The sequence below is a fragment of the Calonectris borealis genome, chromosome 17 (assembly GCF_964195595.1).
Source record: "Calonectris borealis chromosome 17, bCalBor7.hap1.2, whole genome shotgun sequence".
In the NCBI taxonomy this organism is placed as follows: Eukaryota; Metazoa; Chordata; class Aves; order Procellariiformes; family Procellariidae; genus Calonectris; species Calonectris borealis.
The window spans coordinates 12647138-12673295 of NC_134328.1; the positions used below are offsets into that span (position 1 = coordinate 12647138).

The window sequence follows — 26158 nt, forward strand, 5'->3', positions numbered from 1 at the left end:
GCTGAATCCTTGGTCCTCTGGAATGTTCTTTTTAAACTTTAAATATTTTTTCCAAGATCCAAGTAATGGTTATTCATATTATCTGGAAGGTAAACCAGAAATGAACATAAAAATTAAATTAGTTTACTTTCTGATAATCTGTTTGGTAATGTGTTCATTGCATAAGATTTGATAAAGTCTAAGTAAAAAGGTTGCCATTTTAATGGTAAAGCTCAGCCACAGGTGGAAAAGTTCTTTACTAAATACTGATTAAGTTTGTTTTCAAGGAACATTTGATTTTCCTGACCTTTTATGTCATTCTAATTTCATGTAATTTGAATTAAAATGTCATCTTTTTTTATAGTACCTAAAATAGACTTTATTAGTTTTCCTGAAAGCTATGTGCAGCTTTGCTTTGGCCCATGTAAATATTGAAACCAGCAGGATTTGAGATTTTTCTTATAATCCTCAACTAATAGAGTTTAATGCTTTGTTTGGCCTACCCTACACAGCCTAAGCAAAAGTTTTAAACAAGATTAAAAATATGACCTTATTAACCCATGGCATCTAAAGATACAGAACAGGCCTGCAGAGACATCAGTCATTCATTAGCCAGGATAGCATGGTGCCATTCCCAATCTACTCAGTCTGTTCCAGGGGAAAGCATTTTGGGAGCCCAGCTTTTTTCTTTTGTAGTTTTGGCCATCGTGCCAGCATCCGGGAATAAGAAAGAAAAAAGCAAGAATCTGTTTCTAAGTTGAACATTCAGTCTTCGTGGTTGGGGAAAATAAAGTTCAATTACTTTTGGAAATGTGAGGTGCAACCTGGCTGGGATTTCTCAAAAACAATTGTGGCAAAGATAAGGGACAGCAGAGGTGAGGCTTAGCTTTTGTTTACTGCACTTCATTAGTCCCTGAATAAAATGAGTTTCACCTTTCTTTGTTTGAAGAGAAGTTACAGTTGTATGTAAGCTGTTGGATGGGTAATTGATGAACATGTTGAGTTCCAGAAGAATAAAATACCTCATTGTCATGGAAAATTTATGCTTAGTAAACATTACAAAACACAAAATGACATGATACATTCATTGCTGTGTAATAAGAGTCCTTGTTTACCAGGCATGCTATAGGGCCATGGCAACAAAACCAGAAATAGGAACTATGAGTATTCTTGTTGTAAAGATGATGATGGTTATCAAGCAGTTTGTTAATTGCTGGAGTTTTATATCACTCCATATTCATTATCACTTTGCAGTGCTGCTAATAGCATGAGGATCATTGAAGAGGTGTAAATGTGAAAGTTTGACCGAAATCTATAATAAAAATAATCTGTTTTATTGTATGGTATGGAAGAATCAGGTAAATGTTAGCCACAAGTGTTCCAGGGGAGAGAATATAACTACAGTTTGCTTTAAAAAAACAGAACAAAACAACACACTGAAGACTGTCTAAATTTCTGTCTTTCTAATGATGTTCCAAAACAAAGCAAAATGACAGAATATTATTTCTTTACTTAATCCTTTAAAAATACTGGTATCTTGCTTAACTTTCAGCATATCAGTTGCCCTTTTGATCTCAATAGGGTGGAATCTGGATACATGCTCATTAAGTTCAAGACCCAGCTGAAAATTGGAGGCAAAATCAAGCCAGACAAATTGCTTACACAGTCATTGATAAACATTTCCGGCTTTCATACCATTATTTACATTTTCTTAATAAAGGAACATAATTTTTAAAAAACAGTAAGTGGCTGATGTTTTTGCAACCATACGTGCACTAGCTGAAAAATACAGTATTTGTACACCTACTGTAAGTCTTGGTTTGTGGAATGGAGAGTTTCTTAAGACCTGGGGCAATAGAAAGTATGGAAGATGGGAAGGAAGAGGGTGAAAAGGCCTCAGTTTTTCCTCTCTTTTTCTGTCTTATTTATTTTCCTTAGTTCAGTGCTTTTGGCCTTTCCTGGCTCACTGCCTTGTTCCCATCAGCGGTGCCAAATCCCTAAAGCAAAAAACTGGTAGTCTTCAGGAATAAGGTGGTCTGTAGGTGGATCAAGAAGTCTAGGGAAACCAAGAATTTATGTCTGATTATTGATCATTTCATTTTCTTTCTGCATCAAGCTTCACTGACCTTCCTTGCCCTGCCCCATAATTTTGAGAACATATGCAGTGGTCAGTGATGAGGAGCTGATGTTTAGGGATAATCGTATTTGTGTTTGGTAGAGTTCTGCCACTGATTCAGACGTGTTCTCTACACAGCTAGGTCATCCTGAGTGAGGTGATTTGATGCTGCTGTTTGCTTTCCCTCTGTAAGAGCAGCACTTGCATTGCAATCATGCTTTCACAACTGTAGAATGTATAGCGAGATCCTCCACGTCTATATCTAAAAGGCAGCTAACATGCGCCTGGCACGGTGATGTTTTCCTTGACCCTATCTTTTACAGAAGTTGCATTAATCTTTCATTTGGTAACCAAATTCCCACCACTCTTGGACGTCTGTGTCTGCCTTGTTATTTAAGTACTTTTTTTTTCTGCTGTTCTTCTGCATTCTTGATTGGTGAATATGCTTTCAGTTTCGTTTTGGTTGTTGGTTGTGAATGATTATAGAAAGGAAAAAGTGATAAAAAGCATTTGAAATATGAGTACTTGATTAACTCAGTACAATGAGGTTTTCAAGCTGTGGTCTGTAAACTGAAAGTGTGAGCACTACCTTTTAAAGGGTAAAAAAAGAAAACATACTGTTGGTAGTTTCAAGTCTGGGATACTGTGCTGGAAAATGTTAGTTTTCAAAATGAAAAAAATTAAAAATAGTTGGTATAAATATGCAGATAATAAAAGCGTTCTGTAAAAACAGTTTAATGAAGATTAAAAGGTCACTTAGTCAATTTAGGTGGGTTTTTTTAGTAATTACATGGCTAGCTTGGTTTACCTCAAAGTAGTAATTTTATGCGAGAAATTAATAATGTAAAGATTTTGTCTTAGTGCGTTGCAATTAAATTACAGTTTACAGACTCAATACTAGTAATACCTTCAGGATGCTAATTCCTGGTTATACCAAATGTTTGATTATGCATTTCATTTGATTGCACTATTTAGCATTGAAAATAACTATTGTCAGATTTGACATAAAATACAATACAAATATAGTAGAGCAATGGTTTACACTCTAGCTTGCTTGAGCCTGGTGCTTTTTAATTTGGCTGCAGTTAATCTCAAATGATAGTGCTCATACAAAGCATTCCAAGTGTTTTTTTAGCCTACTCTTCTGCTTGTAGTTAAAAGGTAATTTTACATATTTGCACTAGTCCTTTTATGATTTATTTTAGATTTCGTGTTCGAACTGTTAGTTTAAACGTCTCTGTCAGGTTGAGTTCTCTGTCCTAGCTTTTTCTGCTATGACATCATTTTTGTGCTGTAATTTTTTTGTACTTTGAGGTTCTTTGGTCTCATTTGTTTCTACTTTTAATAACTTACCTGTTTTTTTTTTTTACTCTATTTGTTCCAGTTTATCCTTTTCTAAATAACTTCTACATATGTCTAGTATTTTGCATTCAAATGAACCAAAATCTGTTGGATTTTGCAGAATGTCTTAGTCCCAGTCTAAGACTGCAGTAAGTTTTTATTTAAGCACAATTAGATACTAACTTTTGGATACAAATAGATGTTTACTGTTTAAGTAGAAAAGTTATGAGATAGTTAATCAAGTCTATCTACAAAAGTATTCAATGACTGAGAGCACTTTAGTCAAGAGTGACAATACAGTTTTGATAGAATACTTTTCAAGTTCATGTTCTGTTTCAAAAAGATATTCTGCTTTTATGGTTTACAAATTAATAATGTATTTTTTTATTACAGGGAGAAGAAAATGAAAATTCAGGATATTAAAAACAATATTAAAGAAGCTATAGAGGTAAACTTACGAGCTATTGTTTTTAACTATTCAAAGCTAGCTATTTAGATACTCTCTGCAATTTTTTTTTTTTTTCCTTTGCAGACAATAGTGACAGCAATGGGCAATTTGGCACCTCCAGTTGAACTAGCCAATCCAGAGAACCAGTTTCGAATCGACTACATCTTAAATTTAGCCAACCAGATAGACTTTGATTTCCCACCGGTAAGTAAATAATTCGAGTTGGCTGCAGCCATGTTTTTTGCAAATGATTGTATTTCACTGCACTGTAGTAAATATTTACAAAAAACAGTGAGCTGCTCTTTTGGGAATTACTACAGTAGGTGTCTTTGGTCAGTGCTAATCAAATAAAGAATGTAGCAACGCAGCTAGAATATTCAGGCTGATCCTTTATGAACACAGAGACCCTTGTCTCCTCTCTACCAAAATAATCAGCTACAGTTAAGGTGAGCAGTGCTGGCAGTAATGTTTGGATATTGTTGGGAATTGCCCTGCCCAAAAGGAGTGAAGATATGCACAGCAGTCTGTTGATGATTAGCTGGCATTTAGTGATACTGTATTTTTCTCTTTTGGAAGAATAGTAGAGTTTTCTTCCTGATTCAGACATGTTCTCTGACAGCTGTGTCAGCCAGACTTTCTGCAGAGGCTCCACATATTACGGCCTTGCCCCAACCCTCCCAGTCCTGGTTAATCATTCAAAATGCCAGCAGCTGTAGAGCAAATGCAGAAAATACAATTATTTGTTTGATGGCATAACTTTGTGCCCACTCACTGTGATTAATTTCTACTGTATCTCAACCAGGCCAGTAGCAGAAGCCCATGAAAATACAGTTTGCAAACACTGAACTCTTAAACACTGAGAAGGTATTAATTACCATGAAGTACCTTACACTTGCTGTAATACAGGACTGTTCCAAAGTTTGTATTCTCTCTCTGTGCACTGTTCCAGAGGGCTGAGGGTAGGAATTATGATGATGTACCAAAATCATGATCCGTTTACACCAGAATTTTGTTTCCAGCAGTAGTCAGTCCCAGATGCTTGAAAGTGCAAGTGCAAATAGTAGTAAGGTGTGGGATAGTTTGCACCACAGCAAAGTTTTCGTAACTCTGATTTATAAACATTATTGAACAAGTGAGTCTGTGAAACCAGTGACAGTTACCTTTTGCAACTGTTGCCACTTCTGGGAATTTCTCTGCTTCGGTCAGCCTTTATTAAAAGAAAAAACCAAACAACCAAAACCACAGACTTTGTGTACAAGGCAGAAGTAATGTGCTATTAGCAATTAATTGGAAATATTGGCATTTTAAACTTCAAATCCAGTAATTTTCAAAGTTAAGAAAGCACAGGCAGGTTGATGGAGAGGGGGATGTATGATTCTTCTGTAGCACATAAAATGTAATATTAGTCATTTTAGCTTAAAGAATCTTAAATAAATTAGAGATTTTGAGATTTTTAACTTAACAGCTCTTTAATTTTGACACTTGTCAGTGTTATTCATAGGAATATTTGGTGCCTTCATGGATGATCTCTCCTGCTAGGGGGACAAAAAAATTCGTGCTTTGAAGGTAGTTTTAGGAGAATATTCGAGAGAAAAGACAGCGGCTCCTTACTCCACCCTGTGGCTCTTGAACTGGCTGTGTGCCCGCAGCTCTCCTACTGCCCATTGTTTTGTGATAGTTCAGGTTGTGATCTGTAACAATGCTGTAACAAGTTCCTGTGACCTACCTCGTACTGAAATACTTGATTTTCCTTGTCTCTTCTATCTCAGAGGGTTTTTTTCCTTGCATTCAATCAGAGTGCAGTGATTTTTTTAATTTTTTTTTCTTTGCCCTGAAAGCAAGGGGTAATTGTGTGGTGGTAAGTGAATAAGCCAAGTGTGTATGTGTTACATTAATTTTTATATAAAAACCAGTTAATATTCAGTATGTATTATCTCTGGTAGGATACATTGTAGCAAGCCCTTGATGTCTAGAGGAATAGAAATATACTTACCAGGTCCATAAATAATTTCAAGTTCAGTGAAGAGTCTTTGATGTGTTGAATGACACACAACTTCAGAAATAACAGTGCTCCAATAAAACTAGTTTTTCTTCTCTGGCCAAAGGTGTTGTGTTAAATTTTTAAGCCCTGAGTCTACAGAGGTTTAGGCGTGTGCATAACTGACTAGTGGCTAGCTTCATTGGCATGATTAACTATTTCATATGTAAATGTTTGTAGGGTTGAGGTTTTAAACTGGATTTACATTAGCCACTAATTTTGACAGAGTATAGTTGGCCCTTGGTAATTATATAAGCTAATATGTATCTGATTTCTGAGTTTGTCTGAATGTAGGTTATAGTCCTTTGGTACCTGAAAAACTGAACCTCCATTTTAATTACATATTTTAAATCAAGTTAAGATTTAGAATATCCCTAGATGCCAGCTCTTAGTGCATAGTATCAAAAATACATGATCCTTGGGTACCTCTATAAAAATAATTTTTACTTCAGATTAATTAAAAGTACTTTGAAGAAAAAATAATTTTCTGTAAGTGGAAAGGATAGCCTTATGCTAGTTATGCTTTATGTCTAAGGAAGTCTTGATTATCTACTTTCTCTTCTAGTACACTGGTGGGAGGATTTCATAAACTAGCAGCTTAACTTTTTCCTATATAGCATATTAATGCAGAAGAAGGGAGGGGAATTTTTAGCAATGTTAGCAGTATGTAATGCTGTCTGTTTTGAGTTGTAGAACTTGCTTTCTGTCTCTTCCATTTTCTTCATGGGGAATCATATTTCAGCTGTTAAGAAGACATACTTTCCTCAGTATAGTATTTGATGCTGCTCTTCTCTGCCATAGGAAGAACATGAAGGTAGGGAGAAAGAACACTCACGTACCAAGGAGATACTTTTGAGGGCTGTGAGTACTTAGCGCCATACTCTTTTAAAATACAAGGCCGTTTTGCTTTCCTTTAAATGCCCATTCATCTTTTCCTAAACGTTAATTTAGCAAGCTCTCCAGAAGGCAATGCACGGACATACAGAGTTCAGCACTAGGATTGTGTAATTCTCCAAATACAGGAAATCTTCTTCAGAACATAAGAGGCCTCATCCTTCTTCTGTACATGAAGAAGTATTTTAAATGAAGTTTAAAGTACACACCAAAATCTGTGTTTATAATCACCTGTTGTACAGGTGGAGCTAGAACTCAAGCCTCCTAACAGCAAGGTTCAGTGTGATGTGAAAGGCAGAAGAAAGTAAAGGAAGAATGTAGGAGCTTTACAGTGCAATGATAGTATAGGGGTCTGGTTCTACATATCTAGGATTCAAAGAGCAAGTTCTGTATTCTGATATTCTAATTCTTTTCTTAGTCTGTGTCTCCATCTGTTTGCTTTGCAGTTTTTGACTTAGAGGAAATGTGTGTCATTTGTATAGAGCGTATTGTATTGAATTAAAAAAAGAAGGAAAAAACCCAACTCAATTTAAAAATAATGTTGGTACAGTACAATGCTAGGTTAAACATTCCCTTTAAAACTGAAAAATTAGTATGTTGGAGATTTATTAATTCAGCATGCTTGGTAATAAGCAATTAGATTTCTTGAATACAAATAGTAGCATATGGGGAAAGGAAAAGGGTAGTACTTACTGAAAGGAATTCTGTCCACATAACCATGCTGATGATTTAAAGTATTGCAATATTTAGTAGATCAAATCTGTAGTTCCTTTTGTAGTCCTTCCGTGTTGTTTCACCATATTGTTGTTTCACTCTATATACCATTGGCAAGAACCTAAAAGAGTTTCACTCTTACAGCTGATAGTCCAATTTGTCTTGTCTTCGGTATGTTTTCAACAGACAGCTTCTAAAATGCAAATTACAAAAAGAAACCCAAAACTATGTGACTGAAGTGAATTGATAAAAGCTAGGAACATAACCACATTGAAAACCTGTGGAGAATGCCAAGTAGTAATATTCTAGGCAAAACAACTGAGTACTAAGTTCATGTTTTTATGTGAATGTTTTTACCTCGTTGTGGATTTCTAAAATAGCTTGAGGGCATAATATCTCCATGGGTAATGGAGTGCTGTTCTGATTTAGTTTTGCAAAATACTTTGCTGCTTTTGGGGGTAAAATCTATCCTTAATTAGTATTAGGCTTGTTGCACAGCCTTTTCCTAGAGCAGAGCAGAATGGAAATAACAGAAGTCTGATCAGGTCCATGTAATCTATTGTTAATATGAATAACACTGATAAATATTTTATGTAGTATTCTATTTGCATCGTTGGGAAACATATTCTTGCTAAAATGACAGGACATTAAAGTCTTGCAAAAAAACTCTAGCCCTGCTAGTTTGAATGAACACTGAGAATAACAGAGAGATCATGCTTTTCGTGGAGAAGTACTGAAAGCAGAACTCTATTTTTTCTAAACCAGTACCAATTTTTAATGAAAGATTATCATTTAAGGAGGACCGTTATCATTCCCTTTATTCAAGTTGGGTTTTTATCATGTGATTAAGTTGTCACTGGCCAGCATGATGACTTTAAGTAAAGGAAAAGGAAGTTGAAGTAAGAAAACCTCCAAGTTAATCAAACTGAACTCAGTTGAGATAGCTGAAGCATTTAATTTTAATAATAGAGCTGGTTGTGAATGCACATTAGTTAAAGCCTTAGAAATGAGGTAGTAACCTTTCTGTGTCGATGTATTGCTACAGATTTGAAGGTACACATGTAATTACTGCTGCTGGGCTTGTGTTTTAAGATTATATCATGATAAATAATATTTTTAAAAAAGAAATTTGTAAGTGATTTAGAAATTATAAAATGAACTATGCTCATCATTGGGGCTCTCTAATGAAACAAGTAGAAAAATCAGTTTGCTTGAGCAGTAAATTTGAGAGCTTGCCCAAGTTTGTGCTAGAACTGTTTTTTAGTTATCTCTCAGTAGCTATACTTCATAGGAGTAAATTTTACTCTTTAATTTTACATGTAACCAGATTAATACATGCTTTACAGGGACAATGTGGTGTGTAAGAACAAACACCTCACAAGTCAAAATTTCAGGCTGTTTTTACAACTATTCCATCAGTTAAAATGGAAAATAAAAACAAATGATGCTCGTAGCTGAGGCTTCCAAAATGGCATTTCTGTTACTATTGTCCTTTGATGCATTTAGCTCAACACAATTGTATGTATATGTTTTCAATGTCAAAAATCAACCTCATAAGTATTTTCAATAATTCTGACTAGCTGTATATCTGTTTCAAATATAGGGTGGTGTTGGGTTAGCTGGGTTATAGAGGTGATATTTTTATTCCTGTTCTGCACACCAGGCAGTGGTTAGGGTATTTTCTCCATCCCTAGTACCAACTAGAATAGCGGCCTTTTTTCTCATCCCTTTCTTTTTGCTCTTACTTTTAGAAGAGGAAAAGAAATGCTCTTGTTCTATGAACATTTCTCTTTCCATGATCAACCAATTTGATCCAAGCTGCCAAATAAAACCTATTTATTTTGGGTCGCAGTCCCTTTATAATTCTCTGGTTTTAATGAAATACTCAAAATAGCAGAACAGTATTAACAACTGCCTATTTTTAATTGATCTGGACTCAGCTGAGGAAGATGTCTCTTGAAAATACCATAATAACTTCAGAAAGATTGTATTCAAAAAGTAGTAGAATCACAATATTAGCTATGGAAATGCAAAATAACTGGAGAATCACTCCAGCCTAGATCTCTCTGGCTCTCCAAATCTAGGAAAATGCATGCTTAAAAGAGATGGGATCGTTTTTAGGGTGTTGGTGAAATTGTCTCCAGGTTTTTTGGTCCCGGTTTATTTTTTATTACACTGCTCCATTGTAGTTATTTTGAACCTCCCACTACCAGTGCTGCTGAATAGTTTTATTATGGTTTCTGAGTGGTGTCTTTGAGGCCGAGCTTTACCACACGCTGGCTGCAGCCCCAAAGCCAGCTTGGCATCCCTTCTGCCCACAGCCATCCCTTCCCTCTCCTCCACACCATGATGTGCCACCCTCACTTGCGCCAAAAAAACCTCTGTTGGGTCCCCAGCGTAAATCAGACCATTGAACTGATCCAGGTTAAAAATAACCCCAGTAACCCTTACTCCTTCTCTCTTCTATTTTGGAGGGGTTATTTTTAACAGGGATCAGTTTTGAGGGCTGGTTTACAACATGGCAGTGTTGGTATAAATGAGGTGGTACAAATTGTGTAATACGTTAATGCGCAGCAGGGTCAGAGGTAGGGGTAGGAGTCCTTAAAATTATTTTGACACCAAAATCTTCAAGAAAATAACAGGAGAATATAGTCTCAGTAAGAAAAGATGTGAACTGGGATCTCTTTGCTGCCAAAAGTGTTCCTTAATTATGTAGGCAACAGAACAAAATTATCTGTCCCTGTAGATAATCACCCTGATGTGTATAATGATAGATATATTATTATTCCTGTCTAAATACATCATGGAAGAAGACGACAGCTGTTCTGGTTTGACAGCATCGCTAGCTTTATAATGTAATGACAAACACATTTGCTCTAATGGGGGACATTTCCCATGAGGCCATCTTAAATGTCACAGATTTTGGGGTGGGGAAGTAGGCAAAACATTTTCTCTGGTGGGTATAGCCATGGGAAGCTGGGAAGGCTGGGAGATGGAGCCTGGTTTCTTGGGTGTCTGGATAGTATTGTATAGAAGTTAGGCAGCTATCACAGCAAGAAGATTCGGGGCTCTTGCTCTTTCTTGTGTAGACTTGCCTTTATTATTTTGACTGTCCTCACTGTCACCACTGTCACTTTCTTTTTTTAATGCTCTATATATCTTAAAATCTCTAAAATAGTGATAATATATGTATCTTGGAGATGTATTTAAGCATTTTGAGGTGCAAAACTGGTAGAAAATGTGGATATGTGAAGTATTTTTAACTCAAGAATGTTAATGTTAACAAAAAGGAATGGGGAGTATTACAGACAGTATCAGCAGAGTGATGTAGTACTAGATCCTCTGAAATAATCTTTACTTACTCTTTTTTAAATCTCCATTATCTTATCTACACAGAGCAGCTCCTTCTAAATGGACTTCTAGATAATCCAATTAAGTTTACCTGATCAGAGTTTAACACGACTTAAATAAAGCTGTTTTTCCTATCCTTTAATAGCAGAAATAAATTCTTGAATACAGATTAATTAAAGAGTTATTTTGAAGCTGCCTTCTAGTATAGGGACTCTGAGGTAGACAGCCACTTGACTTCGTTTCTGTTTCTCATCATTAAAACATGTGTAACTAGTAATTATTTGCAAACAAATCTCCTGAAATCTCTGATTTTTGTCCACATGGGTAGATGCCCGATAGGAATGTTTTATTCTTATGAATGAATAGCAGTATCTAGCAAATTCTGACATTGCTAACCTATTTATTGGAAGTGATTTTTTAAATTTCAGCTTCAGTCTGCAGTACCCTGAGTTTTAGTTAGGCTGTGAACTAGCCCATTGCATCATACTAAGAAATATTATGTTGACACAAAGCTTTTTTCATGAATAATTGAAATGAAAATGTATTGAGTATAACCATAAAGTAGTACGACTTATTTGGTGACTAGACATTATTTTAGTAAGTAAAAGCAAATACTACTACAAAACTTAGTTTTTAGGTTCCCAGGCAAATTCCTGGTGGCCATCTTTTTTGACAGCAGTTGTCATAGTAGTTGTTACCTGGAATGGCAAGCTTTCGGATGTGCCGGAATTCCCCGGTGGTCCCACGTGGCCGCTGTGGCTGTGCTGGGAGCAGCTGCCTACGGCGCGTGGTGGAGAGGCTCTTGCACTCTGGCACGTGTGCGCTGAGAGGCAGGGGTGTCTGTGTCCGTTGGCAGCTGGTAGGTGAATTCAGTGCAAACCACTTTCAATACCATGCATTCTACTGTCCTGTTTCTTTTGGTCGACGAAACAATAAAGTCTTTGGGATTTCTGTAGGAGGATGCATAATTCATGCAAAGCTTTTTTTATTTACAGCGGACAACTTGATTTTTTTTTAAAAAAAGTAATTCTTCAGTAAAATATATAATTAGAAAGAGCGTGTGCATATATAGTAAATAAACTTTAATATGGGAAGTCCTTTCTTTTTATGCCTAAGTGTAAAGCTATTTAAATTAAGTAAAAAATATTTATGCTGTATATGTTTTGACTGCTAAAGTTTTCCAGAAATCAAAGCACTGACTAGGTAGGAACCTGGGCTTTTTTGAAGTGAAGAAACAATTTGTAGCATCCTGTAGAAAAATTAATTGCTCTAGTCCATTTATTTTGCTATACCATTCGGTAATTTGACATTAGACATTAAAAAAAGGTTAGTTTCATAATAAAACTGGAAAAAAGAAAAAATATCCTTGAAAAGTACAAACTCATTGCTTCCACAAAGCAGAATGCTGTGGTGACTGGAAACAATTACTTAATTCACCAGCTGCATTAAAAAAGCTTCTTTTTTAAAAAATGTTTTTTGGTAAGCCTTTAGTTTTGCTATACTTCATGCATCCAGCTAGAATTACTTACTAAATAAAGTTAATATGCTGTTTTTCTTCATTTACATGGAACTTTGGTCTCCATCTAAAACAAAGCTCATGGACAAAAAGAAAATGTAGCAAATAAGAAAGTGGCATTGCCTGGCTGGTGATGAAGTAAAAAAAGTAAAAATCATTTTAAAACATATTAAGTTATAAAATTGCTTACATCCATTTATACCATATTGATCTGTTTAGCAAAAGTAACACACCCAGACTGTATGTATCAGGAAATCAACATATTTGATGGATACCAACTAATGAGCATGAAGCTTTGAGAAATACCAATTTAAATATTATGCATGGTAGGTTTGATTTTGATAATTCAAGTCAGCGGTTTATATTTTTACTTTAATAGAAAATCTGGTTTATCTTGCTGTCTAGTAATGAAGGTTGTATTTTTGTTGATTTGTCTAATTGTCCCTCTTTTCCTCAAATACAGGTTAAGTCCCCTAGTTTGCACCTTGGTTTAGAGTTTCTTTTCTTCACGAGTTTTAATTTGTAGGAAAAAGCTTGAGAATGTATTTTTCTGAAGAAAGTAGAAAGCTATCAACTAGCGCATCTCTGTAGGAGGAATTTCATGAATTGTTAAGCCTGTATTCAGTAAAATTACATACATATTTAGGCCAGTCTTTCAGAAGAACAGTAATATTACAGTACCTTGACTTTAAATATAGCCTAAATAATGAGTACATGTGTATTTAATAAAAAAAAAAAAAGTCAGTCTCCCTTCTGACTTCTGTGAACAGAAATGAGATGAAATGTAAGAGCTAAGCAGCTTTACTAATTAGCATTGCTTTTCTATATAGTGATTAGTCTCTCGATTTGGTTCCTGCGGTACTTCTTGCTACACCTGATTTGATTCTTAAATGTGGCAGCATCTGCAGGAACAACTCTTGTCTCACCTTCTGGTAATCCAGATTTTATTGCCAGTAACAGCAATTTCTAACTGCAGTGAAAATGGGGATGCCGTTACTTCTTATGCTTCAGTTTGTTACATGCAATAAAATAAAACATATTCTGTGCATGAAGTGAAAATATTTTTGGCTACAAAATTAAAGGAATGTGCCCTTTGAATTCTGCAGTGCCTTCACTGAGGTGTTCACGTAGTTCTGTTGAAATCCCATAAAGTATTTCCTTAACTTGGAGAATCTACAATCCAGGACTTTAGACAATGACATTATCTGCACATCTTTTCTGTAGTGCAGTTGTTTTTATAGTACAAAAAACCCACCCTATATTTTGCTTTATTATTAATTTATTTGATTAACATTTGAAGTAAGTGCTAATGCTTTATTCTGCACTTGTATTTTTATGCAGTAAATTCCCACCATACCATATTTATAGGTTCATAAGTTCACGTTTAGAAATTCATTTGAAGAAATCGTGACTTAATTTCTCTTGATACATCTTCTTTGTTTTCCTCAGAGCAGTCTTAAAGAGCAAGAACAGATTAATTCAATTTCTCTTGAAATAGAAGAGCTGTCAGCTGAATTAAACAGGAAATAGGCATAAATTTAATATAGAAATTCTTAAGCATTTTCTGGTTTTAATCACCGTAACAGACTATCACAAAATGGTGTACACATAGATGAAATAAAATTTTACCTGTGAGCCTGCCTGGTATTTTATGGCTTGAGAAGAGTTTCTGTGAGAGTCTATGTTAAGACTAAGCAGCACGCAAATGTGCAAATTGCCCTGTGGACATGCTTTTTGGGCATACAACAAAAAGTGCCTTTGGGCCTAAAAATTCTGTAATGTACAAAGACTTGGAAATGTGATGGTAAACGTGCTTCTAAAAAAATCATGACTTTGGAATTTTAATTTAATTTACATCATGTCAGATAAGTAAAGGATGAGCTTGGATAAGCATGGAAGTAGCTAAAAAGAAAAAAGTGAAAAATATTGTGATCTATTTTACATTTTGATTCTCTGGAACACTCTTGGCTCTTTTTACACGTGTCCCTCAGTGCTAAATTTAGACTTGTTTTTCATTATTGCAATACAATATATACAATATATTGTATTCGGCAAAGTTGTGCAAGGTTACCTTTTTACGTGCAGTCATCTGTGACTTCCCAACAGGGAGACTTTTACACGGAACAGAGGAACAGCGAGTGTGCCGTTAGTTTATGAAGTTATGACAGAATTTTAAAAACATGTCAGGTCTCAAATCTTGAGAGAGATCCACAAGCACAGGCCTTTCACTTGTCAAACTCGAATGGAAGCTGGCGAGAGCTCATGTGGGAATGAAGGTGTGTGGATGCACCGGTATTTGCTTGTGTATTTGCTGCGTGTGTGACTCTGAGTTTTGATTCTGCCACAGACCTGTTGTGCCCGTAGCTGACTGGGGCTGTTAAGGGTATCGTGTATTCTAAATGCGAGCATCTCTTCTGGTAGAGTCCTGCTGTTCAGAGAACCACAGGTTGTCAGGGGTTTCAACTTGCCTTTGGAGAGTACATGACATTTCTTCAGTGTTCCAGTAAAATTTAAGATTTCTTAAGCTCCCAGGAAACTGGGTAGCTTTTTACTCTTAAAAAAAATCCTAGCAAATAAACAGAACTTTTAATTAAATCTATTGTAAGTGTATGTGAGCTTGATTTCTTCATGTAGACTTGTATTATTAGTCTGTGAATGCTTCTATGAATACAGATTCTGCTTCTTCAGAAAGATTGTAAGATGATTAGTGATCTGTCCTTGGGATTTGTCTGAATTTAGAATGAGGAGGAACTATTTATCTTTTACCCTTTTCTGTTGGTGGAAGTTTCTGGCAGAAATAGGCAAAATTTTTTTTTGCCAAAAATAGGCTTTCCAACCTGAAAGGGGGCAGCAAAGTTGCAGTATGGTCCTGGGTTCAATCCATTATTTGAAATGGCATTTGTTCTTAGCACTGCATAAAGTAATAAGGTCATTTGATTTGACTATTTGTTTTAAGTTTATTGTATATTCATTACACAAAAAGCAACTAAATGACGTCGTATGAAAGACATTTTCCAAACCCTAATTTAAGGCTCAAAGGAAATTTCTCAGAGTTTTATTAAACCTTCCTCCTTAGCCAGAGGTCTACAAAAATAGCTGATGGTTGAAATGCCTCTACTGCCCCAAGAGAGAGCTGGAATGGTATAGAAGACTTCTTTGTGAGACTTTTGTGCTATCAGTAAGTTTAATCCATTAATTAATGGCCTTCTTTCCGTGTATGAGTATACTCTGAAGAAGCAGAGGTACATTGATTACTCGGTTTAAAATTGCAGAGGAATCTTGATGAAATGGGGAGTAGGGTCCACATCTGCCAACTTCCATCTTAGTGCTCTCACAAAAGTGAGTTCTTCCTCCCTAATGAGCGTGATGTGCTTTAAATAGGAGTTGTGTGAAAGGATTAAATCTGAGCAGTGTTCTTGTATCAACAGATTAAGCTTCTGTGGCGACTAAACTTCTTGTGAAAGTAGAAATAAAAGAGAAATAGTGTGATACCATGCTAGTGAGGCCTTTTAACCAAAGGCACTTTGTAGATTATGGGTATGGAATTGTGTGTTGGCACAATATTTCTCAAATACTGTGGTGTTTTGAAACTCTTAACAAAGGGGAAAAATGAAAGTTCAAACTTCACAGGAGCTTCTTAAATAAAATTCCCTTCTCATTCTCCATTCCTTGCAGCCATATTGAGTTTAATTTGTGCTACTAGAAATGTGAAGATACCATAAGCAGAAACCCAAAATATTTCAGCATCATTCTTCTTTTCTAAGTATGAAAAACTATTGATAATGAGACTGAATCCTTGCTGAAAATATTTCTGACTCAGTTATGGGAAGTGCTGAGTACTCTGGCCTCTCCCAAAGAGTTTTGTGTTCAGCTCTGGACACGTGCCAGTAACTGGAGAATATCTTCAACTATTTGTAGGTATGCGTTTCCTTTGTGATATCATCGGCATATTTTCCCTAAAATAGCAAGCAATAATTAACACTTGTTCACACCATTAGGAATGCAGATGTTTCCCTAGTCAAGTAAGTGGCTTATTAAACTGTCTGATTTGACAAATTTAACACATTCTAGTATCCCTGCCCAAACCCAGGGAGAATGACAAGATGCCATCAGGTTCCTTGTCTGAGTCGCCTTACAGTTAATAGTAATCACTTGATTTCAGATATGAGCAATGAAAAATAAATCAGTTTGTCGTGTATTTACTTATCCTGGAAGGAGAAAATCAACTTGTGTAGTTTGTCTTGGAATGCACCATGCTGCCTTGCCGTCCTGTGACCTTGTCTTGTTCTAATGCAGTTCATTAGTGGAATGCAGCAGAACTGCCTGACTGCCATGAAAGTAAAGTTCATGTGCCCTCACCTTGCAGAGTTGGTTTGTAAAGGGGTTTGAAACCAATGGTCAATGTTATTTTTAAAAGCTGAACACGTTGGGAAGCAAATGTCCTCCAAGATACAGTTTTACAGTTAGAAGCTGGTTTGGTTTGACCTTTAATCATTAGGTTTGTAAGTGGATGACCTATTTAAAACTCTTATTATGAAATGTGCAACTCCATGGGACAGTGAACTTTGCCCAGGAATTGAATCCCGGTTTTAACCACAACATTGTGTAATGGTTGTACACACCTTTTAGTAGGTAAGGTTTTTTTTCAATAGCATTGACTTTTGCTGGAATTAGTAAATAAGCTGTTCTAATGACATATCCACCCTATATTATATTTTACAAAGAAAAGGTAATGTTGCATGTCCATGCTAAGGTTCCTGTGAACATGGTGTCATAGTGGCAAGAACTGTGCCAATGTTTTTCCCTGCCAACATCCTAATACCTATAAAACATTTCTTCATAAACATTTTTTAAAAGTCTCTTGAGTATTTATATATCTGGAGGGAACAAAACCTTGTAGACAGTATGTCCAGTTTTTCTCTTTCATTTTTCTACGAGTATTTTATCCTTTTAGAATGCCTCTCCAAAGCTGATCTTGGTTCCTTTATTTTTTCCCAGGCCTGGAGTTTGTCTCTTGAGGATTTTTTTTTTTAACAAGCAAAATGCTCAACCTCCAAGTTCTTCAACACTTTCTCTCATTTGACTTGTAATAAAACCACTGTTTACCTGCTGCCATTTATTCAATTTGCTGACATTTTCTAATACAAGTACATTTTTAACTTGATTAGACTCTGCATTGCCCCTTTTCTAATCCATAATTGTGTCAGTAAGATCTTTCTGGAACAAAGTTCTGTTTTCCAAGCATCCCTTTTACATGATGATTTCCGCTGATGGGTTTTTTCTCTAGAGGTCTGTGTAGATTCCTGTAAGTGAGTACAAGTGATTTACAAATGTTGCCTGTTGACTCGTTGTATTGGGAAACTTTCATCAGGTGGAGAAAGTGTTGTCTAATAAATAAAACGTTCATACCGAAATACATTTCTTTTCACATAATATGACTTTTTGAGTATCATGGTGTTTTGGTATGATGAGAGATGAGGCTTCCTCACCATCAGCAAGTCATGGTCCTTGATACTTCAGTTATCTAAGTAAGACCAGAGAAGGTTTACCCAGACAGTGGATTTTCTCAGAGTTTTTTATAGTTTCACAGAAGCTTAGCCTGTTAGTTAGGGATTGTGCCTGGAATTCAAACTATGCCCCTGCCCAGCCTGAACACATTCAAAGTCAAGCCCTGTTCATTCTGTTCAGATTTGTGTTACATTGGCATTGTTTTCCCTAGGTGTTCTACACAAGGATTTATCCCTCTTTAGGGTTATGTTAGCACTTTGAAAAGTGTAAATTCTGGTCTAGTGGTAAATAAATGCTACAATCTTGACGTAATTCTTAGGAAGAATTCACTTCTCGCCTTCCTTGGTGATCCCATGCTGTCATCGCTTATGTTGACTTTTGTTGCTTTACACAGCTTCAGCAACAGTTTGAACAGGATCTTGGGTGTGTATTGTGTGACTGCAGCATTTTTTGTTAATGGAAAATGACATAACTTGAATATTTTTTTCATTTTTAAGTACGCATAGGGCAAGAATGGATAATGTGACCTTCTTTGCAAATACTATGGATCATTTGGAAGCTAACACTTAAATCCTGTTTATTGTGGAATGTCATCTCAAACCAAATTGTTATTTAGTATTATTTGTTTATTTTAGCTGTTTTGTTAGGAGTTCCATTTTATAGTGCAAGAGAAACCTGTGTGGATGCTGCTGTAGAGTCTGTTACATTAGAATGTGCCAGCAAATGAATCAGTGTTACGGAAACAAGAACCAGACATGTAAGGACTAGTTTTCTGGCTATGTCTTTTCAGGAAATTTGCCTGCTACTTTTGGTTAATTTGTTTCCTAACTCATTATTTTTAGAGATCTCATACAAATTAGACCTATTTAACTCACAAAAACCACCCCTGTTGCTAACTTGATTTTTCTAGTGGCCTCTGAAGCCCCTGTTTTACCTAAATACGTAACAAATCTTGTGGTTTTACTTGCCTTCCCTGAGAGTATCCCCAGGCTACATTCCATGACTCAAATGGGATGCTGAGGATTTCTTATGTTATTCTTTTTCTTAAATATTATTTCAGAATTGTGGTTAGTGTAGGTGTATTGGGGAGGAGGGAGAATCTGGTTTTTTGCAACTAGCTACTATGTCTTAATTCCAAAATCAGTCACTAGTATAAGTAGGCTTCTATAAAGCAAGAGTGGAACTCCGTAAGCCTGGTTCCAGCTTTTCTTTGGTGATACAGTTGTGTAAGCTGGGTCAGCATTAGTCCCAAAATGTGTGAAGATGTATTTGATGTGGCGTAAAGACAAAAGGTTCTTTATTAATAACAGGCCTTCATATTTGGCTATTACAAGTCATGTAGTTCGGTTTTAAAAACAAAATGAAAACAAACAAACAACAAAAGAAGACCAAAAGAAACAGAAAAAACCCACCCCCAAAAAAACCCACTGTGTCTTAGTATAATAATCTATTACTCATTACTTGTTGTAGATCCTGATTTTGAAATGCCAATGAAAAGTTCAAAGAATGTGGACTTAAATTCTTTTTCCATCCCACATGAACAGTTAATAACCATATTGAAAAGATTGCATAAATATTGCTGGTTATAGTTCAGATTAGCAGGACAGACATAAAGGGAGTATTAAGTATTTTATTGCTAATTTGGCCTAACGAGGCACAAACATTGATCATTATCCCATTATTATAATCCACATATTTTCTTAGAAGTTAAGAACTGCCTGTAAAACACAGGGTGGACTCTTCTGAACAATACGTAACTGTTCTGTTAAACTAAATCCTAGGCTCTTTATTATCAATGTGTTTATGCTAGGGCCAGGAACTGGATTTACTTTTCATCCCATTTTAAGAGTCTGATTGCAGAAACTACTCCAAATGTTTCTCCAAAGGTATGATGGAGTTCATAAGTTGTTTGAAATAATTGCTTTATGTCAGTTCTCTACCAGAATGTCATAGTTGTAGTGAGAAACAGTAGTGAGGAAGGCTTTTGTATCTCATTTTTGTGGCAGAGTTTCATTATGCTATGACTTTTTTTTCATTAAGGCACTGCCTCTTTTCACTTTAAATGTGCATTTGTAGGTGATGAAAAATCTTTGTTTTATTGCATTTTCTGTAAACTTATCTTCGCCTAGTTATTTGTTTACTTACTGTAATGCAGGATGAAGCAAGTATTTTGGGGTATATTTGGAGATAATTGGCTTGGCAGATGCTGACCCCAGTTTGAAGTAGATGTCTATTTTAGAACCATATCTCTGCCAAGTAGTTCAATTAACTATCTGAAGTCTGGTGTAAGTTATCTTGATTAGATGGGAAATTTAAATGGTGTGTGTCCATTTGAACCAGCTGCTGTTTCAGGAAAAAACCTTGTACAATTGACGATTCAATTTTTCAATTTCCCAGCTTAGTAGTAATAAGTTGAGTGAGTCATAAGATGTTCTGTATTAGACTACTGTTACTTTTAAAAATAAATATATAAAGCCACCCCAAAATGGGTTTGGCTCAAATACAGTGAGATTCCAGATAATTCCCCTTCTCTACTTTCTCTTCCTACTCCTTTTTGCTTTGGAAAGATATTTTCCTCACTATGCTGTGATACAGTTGAAGATTGAAGATAATTGATAGTCCCCCAACTGCCAAAATATTGGAAACCTTCAAAATGAAAGCATCCAATGAACATAATTCCAGCAGTGAGAGAAAGAAAACTGAGGACTGGAATTAAGATTTTGATTAATCTTTTACTTCCTTTAACAGCAAATGGTCGTACAATCTACAAATACTAAAAATCAAGTAAAATCTTCTTATCTATTTATGAAAGAAATTGTCTTCTTGTTCATAAAAGCAGGGAACAAACTGAAAAGATTCATCTAATACTATCTATAAACTTTTTAATCTCTTTAAGAAATTAGAACAGAATTTTACCATAGAGTTTTTTAGATGTGTAGTTTACTATCTTTGTGTCTATGTGCAGCTAGTGAATATTCAGTAGCAATAAAAGCAAGATCAAATTTACATTTGATAGGCTGTTTCCATCACTGTTATTCACAATTGTATGATCACACAATCACATATGCATCTTGTACCTGCCAAAAAGAGGATGGCTTGAAAATCTGTATCACTAAATTTACTTTAAGATGCCATTTTGCATCTTCAAGATGCCATTTAAAGCATCTACTGTTCTGGCACAGTTCAGGTGTTGGTTAACATTCTGGTAGGAAAGTGAATTTTTTAAAATGATATTTTCAAGTGAGACCTTGGAAGTCAGATTTGGATGTGACCCCTTTTTTTGTACTACCCTGATAGTAAAAGAATGCGAGAGACTGATAACCCAAGAGAGGGAGCGATTCCAAAGCTAAGTTAATGGAGGAACCTTGAAGCAGTAAAATGGTGATTTAAAATAATATATTCTTTTTCTTTAAAATATTTCGACTGTAAAGAAAAGGGGTGGGAGGAGAAATAGAATATATACAGAAACTATTTTAAAGATCCTGGATGCAAAAAAGCTGATTTGAAATAAGTTACCTGATCCACTTAAAATCACAATAAAAGTATTTAGTCCAAAATACTTTAAAAGCTCTGAGAGATAGCCAAGAAAAATCCACGGTCATTGATGAAAGTAATGCCCACAGTGGTGTGTGTATTTAAGTCACTAGGCTGCTGCTGTTCTTTCTAAGTCTATTCAAAGTTCTTAGACTGATAGCCAGAAATACAATTACATTGCACACGCCCCTGTTGGAGCCAAAGTACATCTTTTATATGCAAAAAGAATGGGCTTCTGGTTGTGTTTTATACTTGTGTTACAGGTTCAACAAAACTGAAGCATTGCATTTTTGGCTGTCTGCTTTCGTATCTTGGCTCATAAATTTTTAAGGTTGACACAATCAAAACACGATTTAGCTTTGTATCACTGTATTTCTTCTGTAGTTCAGTATCCTTTTCACTGTAAAAGAATAAATTCTGCAAATATTTAGAATTACGGGATACAGAGTTAAGTAAGATACAGATGTCTATGTAGTCCCCGAAGATCCTCACTAGCTTGGAAAGTCAAGTAAAACCTAATCATCATTTGCTACCTTTATGTAAGAATTACTGAGAAGTAGTGTTTCATTGAAGAAAAAAAAATCTTGACAGCCAAATAAATATAACATGCAGTGGAATCATGAGTTAAAGAATAAATGTTGCCAAATAGTATTGCTTATTAAAAATGCCAACAGAATTGCCATTAATGAAAAGTTAACCCTCCTTTCAATATATAGTTGGACTCAATCAAAGTGGTTGAGAAGCAGTTCTTTAAGTGTTACAAAATGTTAACGTCAAAACAACTAAGAAAGCCAACTGAACTTGTAGGCAGGTTCTAAAAAATGTTTAAAGTTTTTTGTTAATCGTGCTACCATTTATTGTTCATTACAGCAGTAACAATACGTTACCGTTTGCTGATTCTCTTTATGTATAATCCATTTTGCTAATACTATTTTTACTCTTTCAGGAGTTTTATGAACATACAAAAACACTTTGGCAAGACGAAGGTGTGAAAGCCTGCTACGAGAGATCTAATGAGTATCAACTGATCGATTGTGCACAGTAGTAAGTATTGTTTCTATTCTCCTGGATATTGACTGCGATATACACATTTTTTTATTGAATATTAATGACAGTGATTTGGATGGTCCTGATGCTTACTTTTCCTTACCTTGGAAGAGGAGCGTATGCTACATAGTGAATTCTTGGTAATCAGCTATTCAGAGAGGTAAGATAAAATGGCATTCAGTTAGACAACAATATCTGTATCGAAAACCTTGCAGATGCTTTCAAATGGTCTTAATACAGGCTGACAGCTTAATGCAGTGGACAACTGTGTTGTCTCAAAGACCACATTCCCTGCTTCTTCCACTTAGACCAGTTCCTTTCCAAATGACGTTTTCAGATACTGCAGCAAGTTGTAGTGAGTTGGAAGGCACGTTGGTGTGAAACATGCTCATGTTTGTAGCTTTTGTTTTTAGTGCAGTTTGTTTATTTGAAAACAAAGAGATGGCAGCAACAATCATGGGCAGCAGCCTGTGATCAGTCACCAAGACTTCTGCTTGTGTGTCTTCATGCACATATCAGAGCATGATTCATTCTCTTCAGCTATTTATACCACTGTGATAATTAGTATTGTCATGAGAAACTGCTGCATGTTTGCAGTTATTTATCACATATAACAATATAGTATGGTTCAGAACTTTTTTATGGCAAGATGTTTGTGATAATTGTGACCATTCCTGGTATTTTTGTTGTGTATACTCAAGAATTGCAGGACTTAAGTTTGGAATAGTAGTGGTTAAAACTGTTCTTTGATAGTTTATACTCTCTCTACTTCTTTTGGAGAAGGGTCAAGGAAATGCAGGTTTCTCATTTCGCATGATGATGGACGGCTGCAGTTTGTCTACTGCTGCATGTCTTAAACCACATTTGATGAAATGAAATTTGTAAGGTTCTTTTTTTGTTTGTTTCTTTAGGTAGACTTAAAGGTAAATCAACAATTAGCTATGTTTGAAAAGAGACCAGGGGGATAATTTTACTATTACTTGCACAGCTCCAGGTCTTTAGGAGCCTCTTTGAAGTTCTGCCATTGTTTCTAGTGTGAATTTGTTTCATGTGTAGCGATGTCTTTTGCATTAGGTGACTAATGTTTGATTATTTGGCATGGATCTTTTTGCAAGTTCAGTTGCTACAAAATAAAAGATACTACAAGATTTTCGTTTTCTGTCAACTATCCAGTAAATTTTGTCTTTCCAGTGTAAAGCTGATAGAAATGGGGAAAAACCAGTTTTGTTTCTGATAGTGTTTGGTTGTCTGTTTCTGGTTAGCATTTGTTAATCGTCAACTTCTATGACGGGAAGAAGTAAATATTGTTAAGCACTGAGGGGATTTTGTGTTGCCCTTTTTTGGAAGAGGAACAAATTTTGTTCTGCCCTGAATGCACAAAAGAAAGCTAAAATTCTTATCATCCCTGATTGCTGGACATTGACTTTTTCATGGGCCAGTAAGGGGGGTGGCCTTCATGATGGTTTTACCATCCTGCTCCATCTAGTGGAACACTTAATTCTACATCATGGGCTGTTGAGCCAAAAATAAACCTTGTACATTGCTGACAAATTTTTTTTCTAAGATACCATTGCTGTCTCCTTCTAAAAATATTTCATAATTCTAATATTTATTCAATTTGATAGTAAAGTATATGGCATTATTTTCTTGCAGAAGGCGCTGTCTGATTGTTAGTTTTGGTAGTTCTTGTCCTTCCTGGCATTTTTGATCATGCAGTGGTGGTGTTTTTAGTAACAGAATATGCAAAGTAAGAGCTTTTTAAAGCAAAATGTTTGCTTGCACGTTAACGTCACTTTGAAATTCTGAACTTGTTTTTATCGTATTAAATTTTCAAGGGACCTGACAAAAATTACTTCCTGTAAAATCTGACATGATTGGTATCTTGATATTAACCTGGTGAGCACACTCCAAAAAAAAAAAAAAAAAGTAGCAAAGGCAAAATACAAAATGTAGTTGAGATTTATCAAGTAACGACTATTTTAATTTGAATGTGCAAGTTACTGTCATTAGGGATAATAGAATTTAAAAGAGAAAGTTGAGCAAAATGTGTTGGAGTTGTCAGTTCTTTCAGAGAAGAGTCTTGGGTTCTAAACACTTTCCCCTTTTGAAGCTCCTGTTTAAAACAAGAAAGGCATACTTAAAATGGAAGGGGGAAAAGTGGCTTTTCTCTTTCAAGATCAGTTCAGCTTCCAAAAATCCCTTCTTGCTCTTGAAAGTTGAATAAATTCTTAAATATTAATGGATTCTTTGTTCGGTCAATTATTTTAAAATTCTAAACAATGTTTCTCGTTCACAAAAACTAACTTTTTATAGTTGTTTGTAAAATTCTTAATTTTTTTTAAACTGTCATTTTTTGAAATGTGAATTGCTTAGTGTAAAGTTTGTCTTGTATGGGCTCATTTAACATTCTGCATTTTTTAAAAAAAGGTTTTTTCAGTTTTGGAAGTGACACGTTTATATATAGGAAGCTTCGCAAGGAGATTCTGCAGAAAGTTTAAAAATCAATTTTGTCTGTCTTTTAGCAGGGAACAGTGAGTTTAGGGGCTGGTCTGTGTCGCCTGCCCTCGGGCAGCGGGCACATCGCAGGGCTTGTGGTCTGCCTGTGCGGCAGCTCTCCCGGGCAGCAGGCCGCGGCAGCACCCGGCATCCTGCCTGCTGTCTTCTGCGAACTGGCGCAAGTCCTTTCCCTCCTCTATTTCCATCTTTTGTTAATGGTGTGATGGTGGCAGTGAGGTACTGGGAAGGCCACCAGGACTTACCTAGTTCCCTTCTGTTCGACGTTGCCGCTTCTACAGTTCTGCTTGTCATGGATAAAAACTGGTTCTCCGTGTAGGCAGCTTAGCTGTAGTCCAACAGCAGGTCTTTTCAGAGTTAAGGGCTGTACGGCATAGCTGCAGGATGCTAGAGTATCTTGAAAAGAAAGGTGTTGGGGAGATGGAGGCTTAAACTTTTGCAGTTTGTGCTGAGGAAAGAAGGGAACTAGCTGATGAGTCGGGAGCTCTCCTAGATGAACAAAGGGCGAGGGGAAAGCCACTTTTTGCTGCTTGTCCTTACCCAGGAAAGTGGGAACGAATATAATTCTCAACCTAATGTGTTGCATCTACCTAACTCGAATGTAGGTGTTTAGAGTCTGGGAATGGTATTTTTCATCTGCTCCTGAGCAGTAACTTTAAATACTACAATACTTCCTGCTGACTTGCTACAATTTTTCGGTGTCTCCCCATAAGAAGTTAACGTTAATATGCACTATTACTGTTGCTCCACCAAGTTCCTGGTTGCATTGGCTCTGAAAAGACGACTTTACCAAAAGCCACAGGTACCGTCCTGGCTTTCCATTTAACTGCAGTTGTGATCTTCGGAGGTGTGAAGCTGGGAGGCCCGGCCAGTAACCTCATCTGCTGGAGAGCCCTGCTGGTATCCTGCCCTTTATCCTCAAGCTCACTGGCTAAATGAAAATGTCACTTCGGAGGAACCCTGTTCATTTTGAAAGAGTAGCTGCCTCTGCTCACTGTGAGCTTTACTGTACTTCCTGCCTAGGCATATTTTACAGTCTTGAGAGGCAGAGAAAGGAAAGGAGGCTGTTTCCCTTTTCTTAACTGGACTTACTAAGTAATTAGTTTCAATTCTGCTTTTAGAACAGCATGGTCTGTGAGGTTGTCACCAGTTTCTCTC

General features: G+C 36.0%; 1 protein-coding gene across 10 annotated transcripts in view; it reads left to right on the forward strand.

Annotated features, from left to right (window-relative positions):
- The window catches only part of GNAS (GNAS complex locus), a 102108-nt gene that overhangs the window by 39015 nt on the left and 36935 nt on the right, over positions 1–26158 (forward strand). For 6 of the 10 annotated variants that reach the window (XM_075166613.1, XM_075166616.1, XM_075166615.1 and 3 more), the window contains 4 exons: positions 3830–3884; positions 3969–4088; positions 6724–6783; positions 22386–22483. In XM_075166613.1, coding sequence (XP_075022714.1) covers positions 3830–3884; positions 3969–4088; positions 6724–6783; positions 22386–22483 — 333 coding nt within the window. The remainder of the gene's footprint in view (positions 1–3829; positions 3885–3968; positions 4089–6723; positions 6784–22385; positions 22484–26158) is intronic. The other 4 variants (XM_075166614.1, XM_075166619.1, XM_075166617.1 and 1 more) reach the window with 1 other exon arrangement.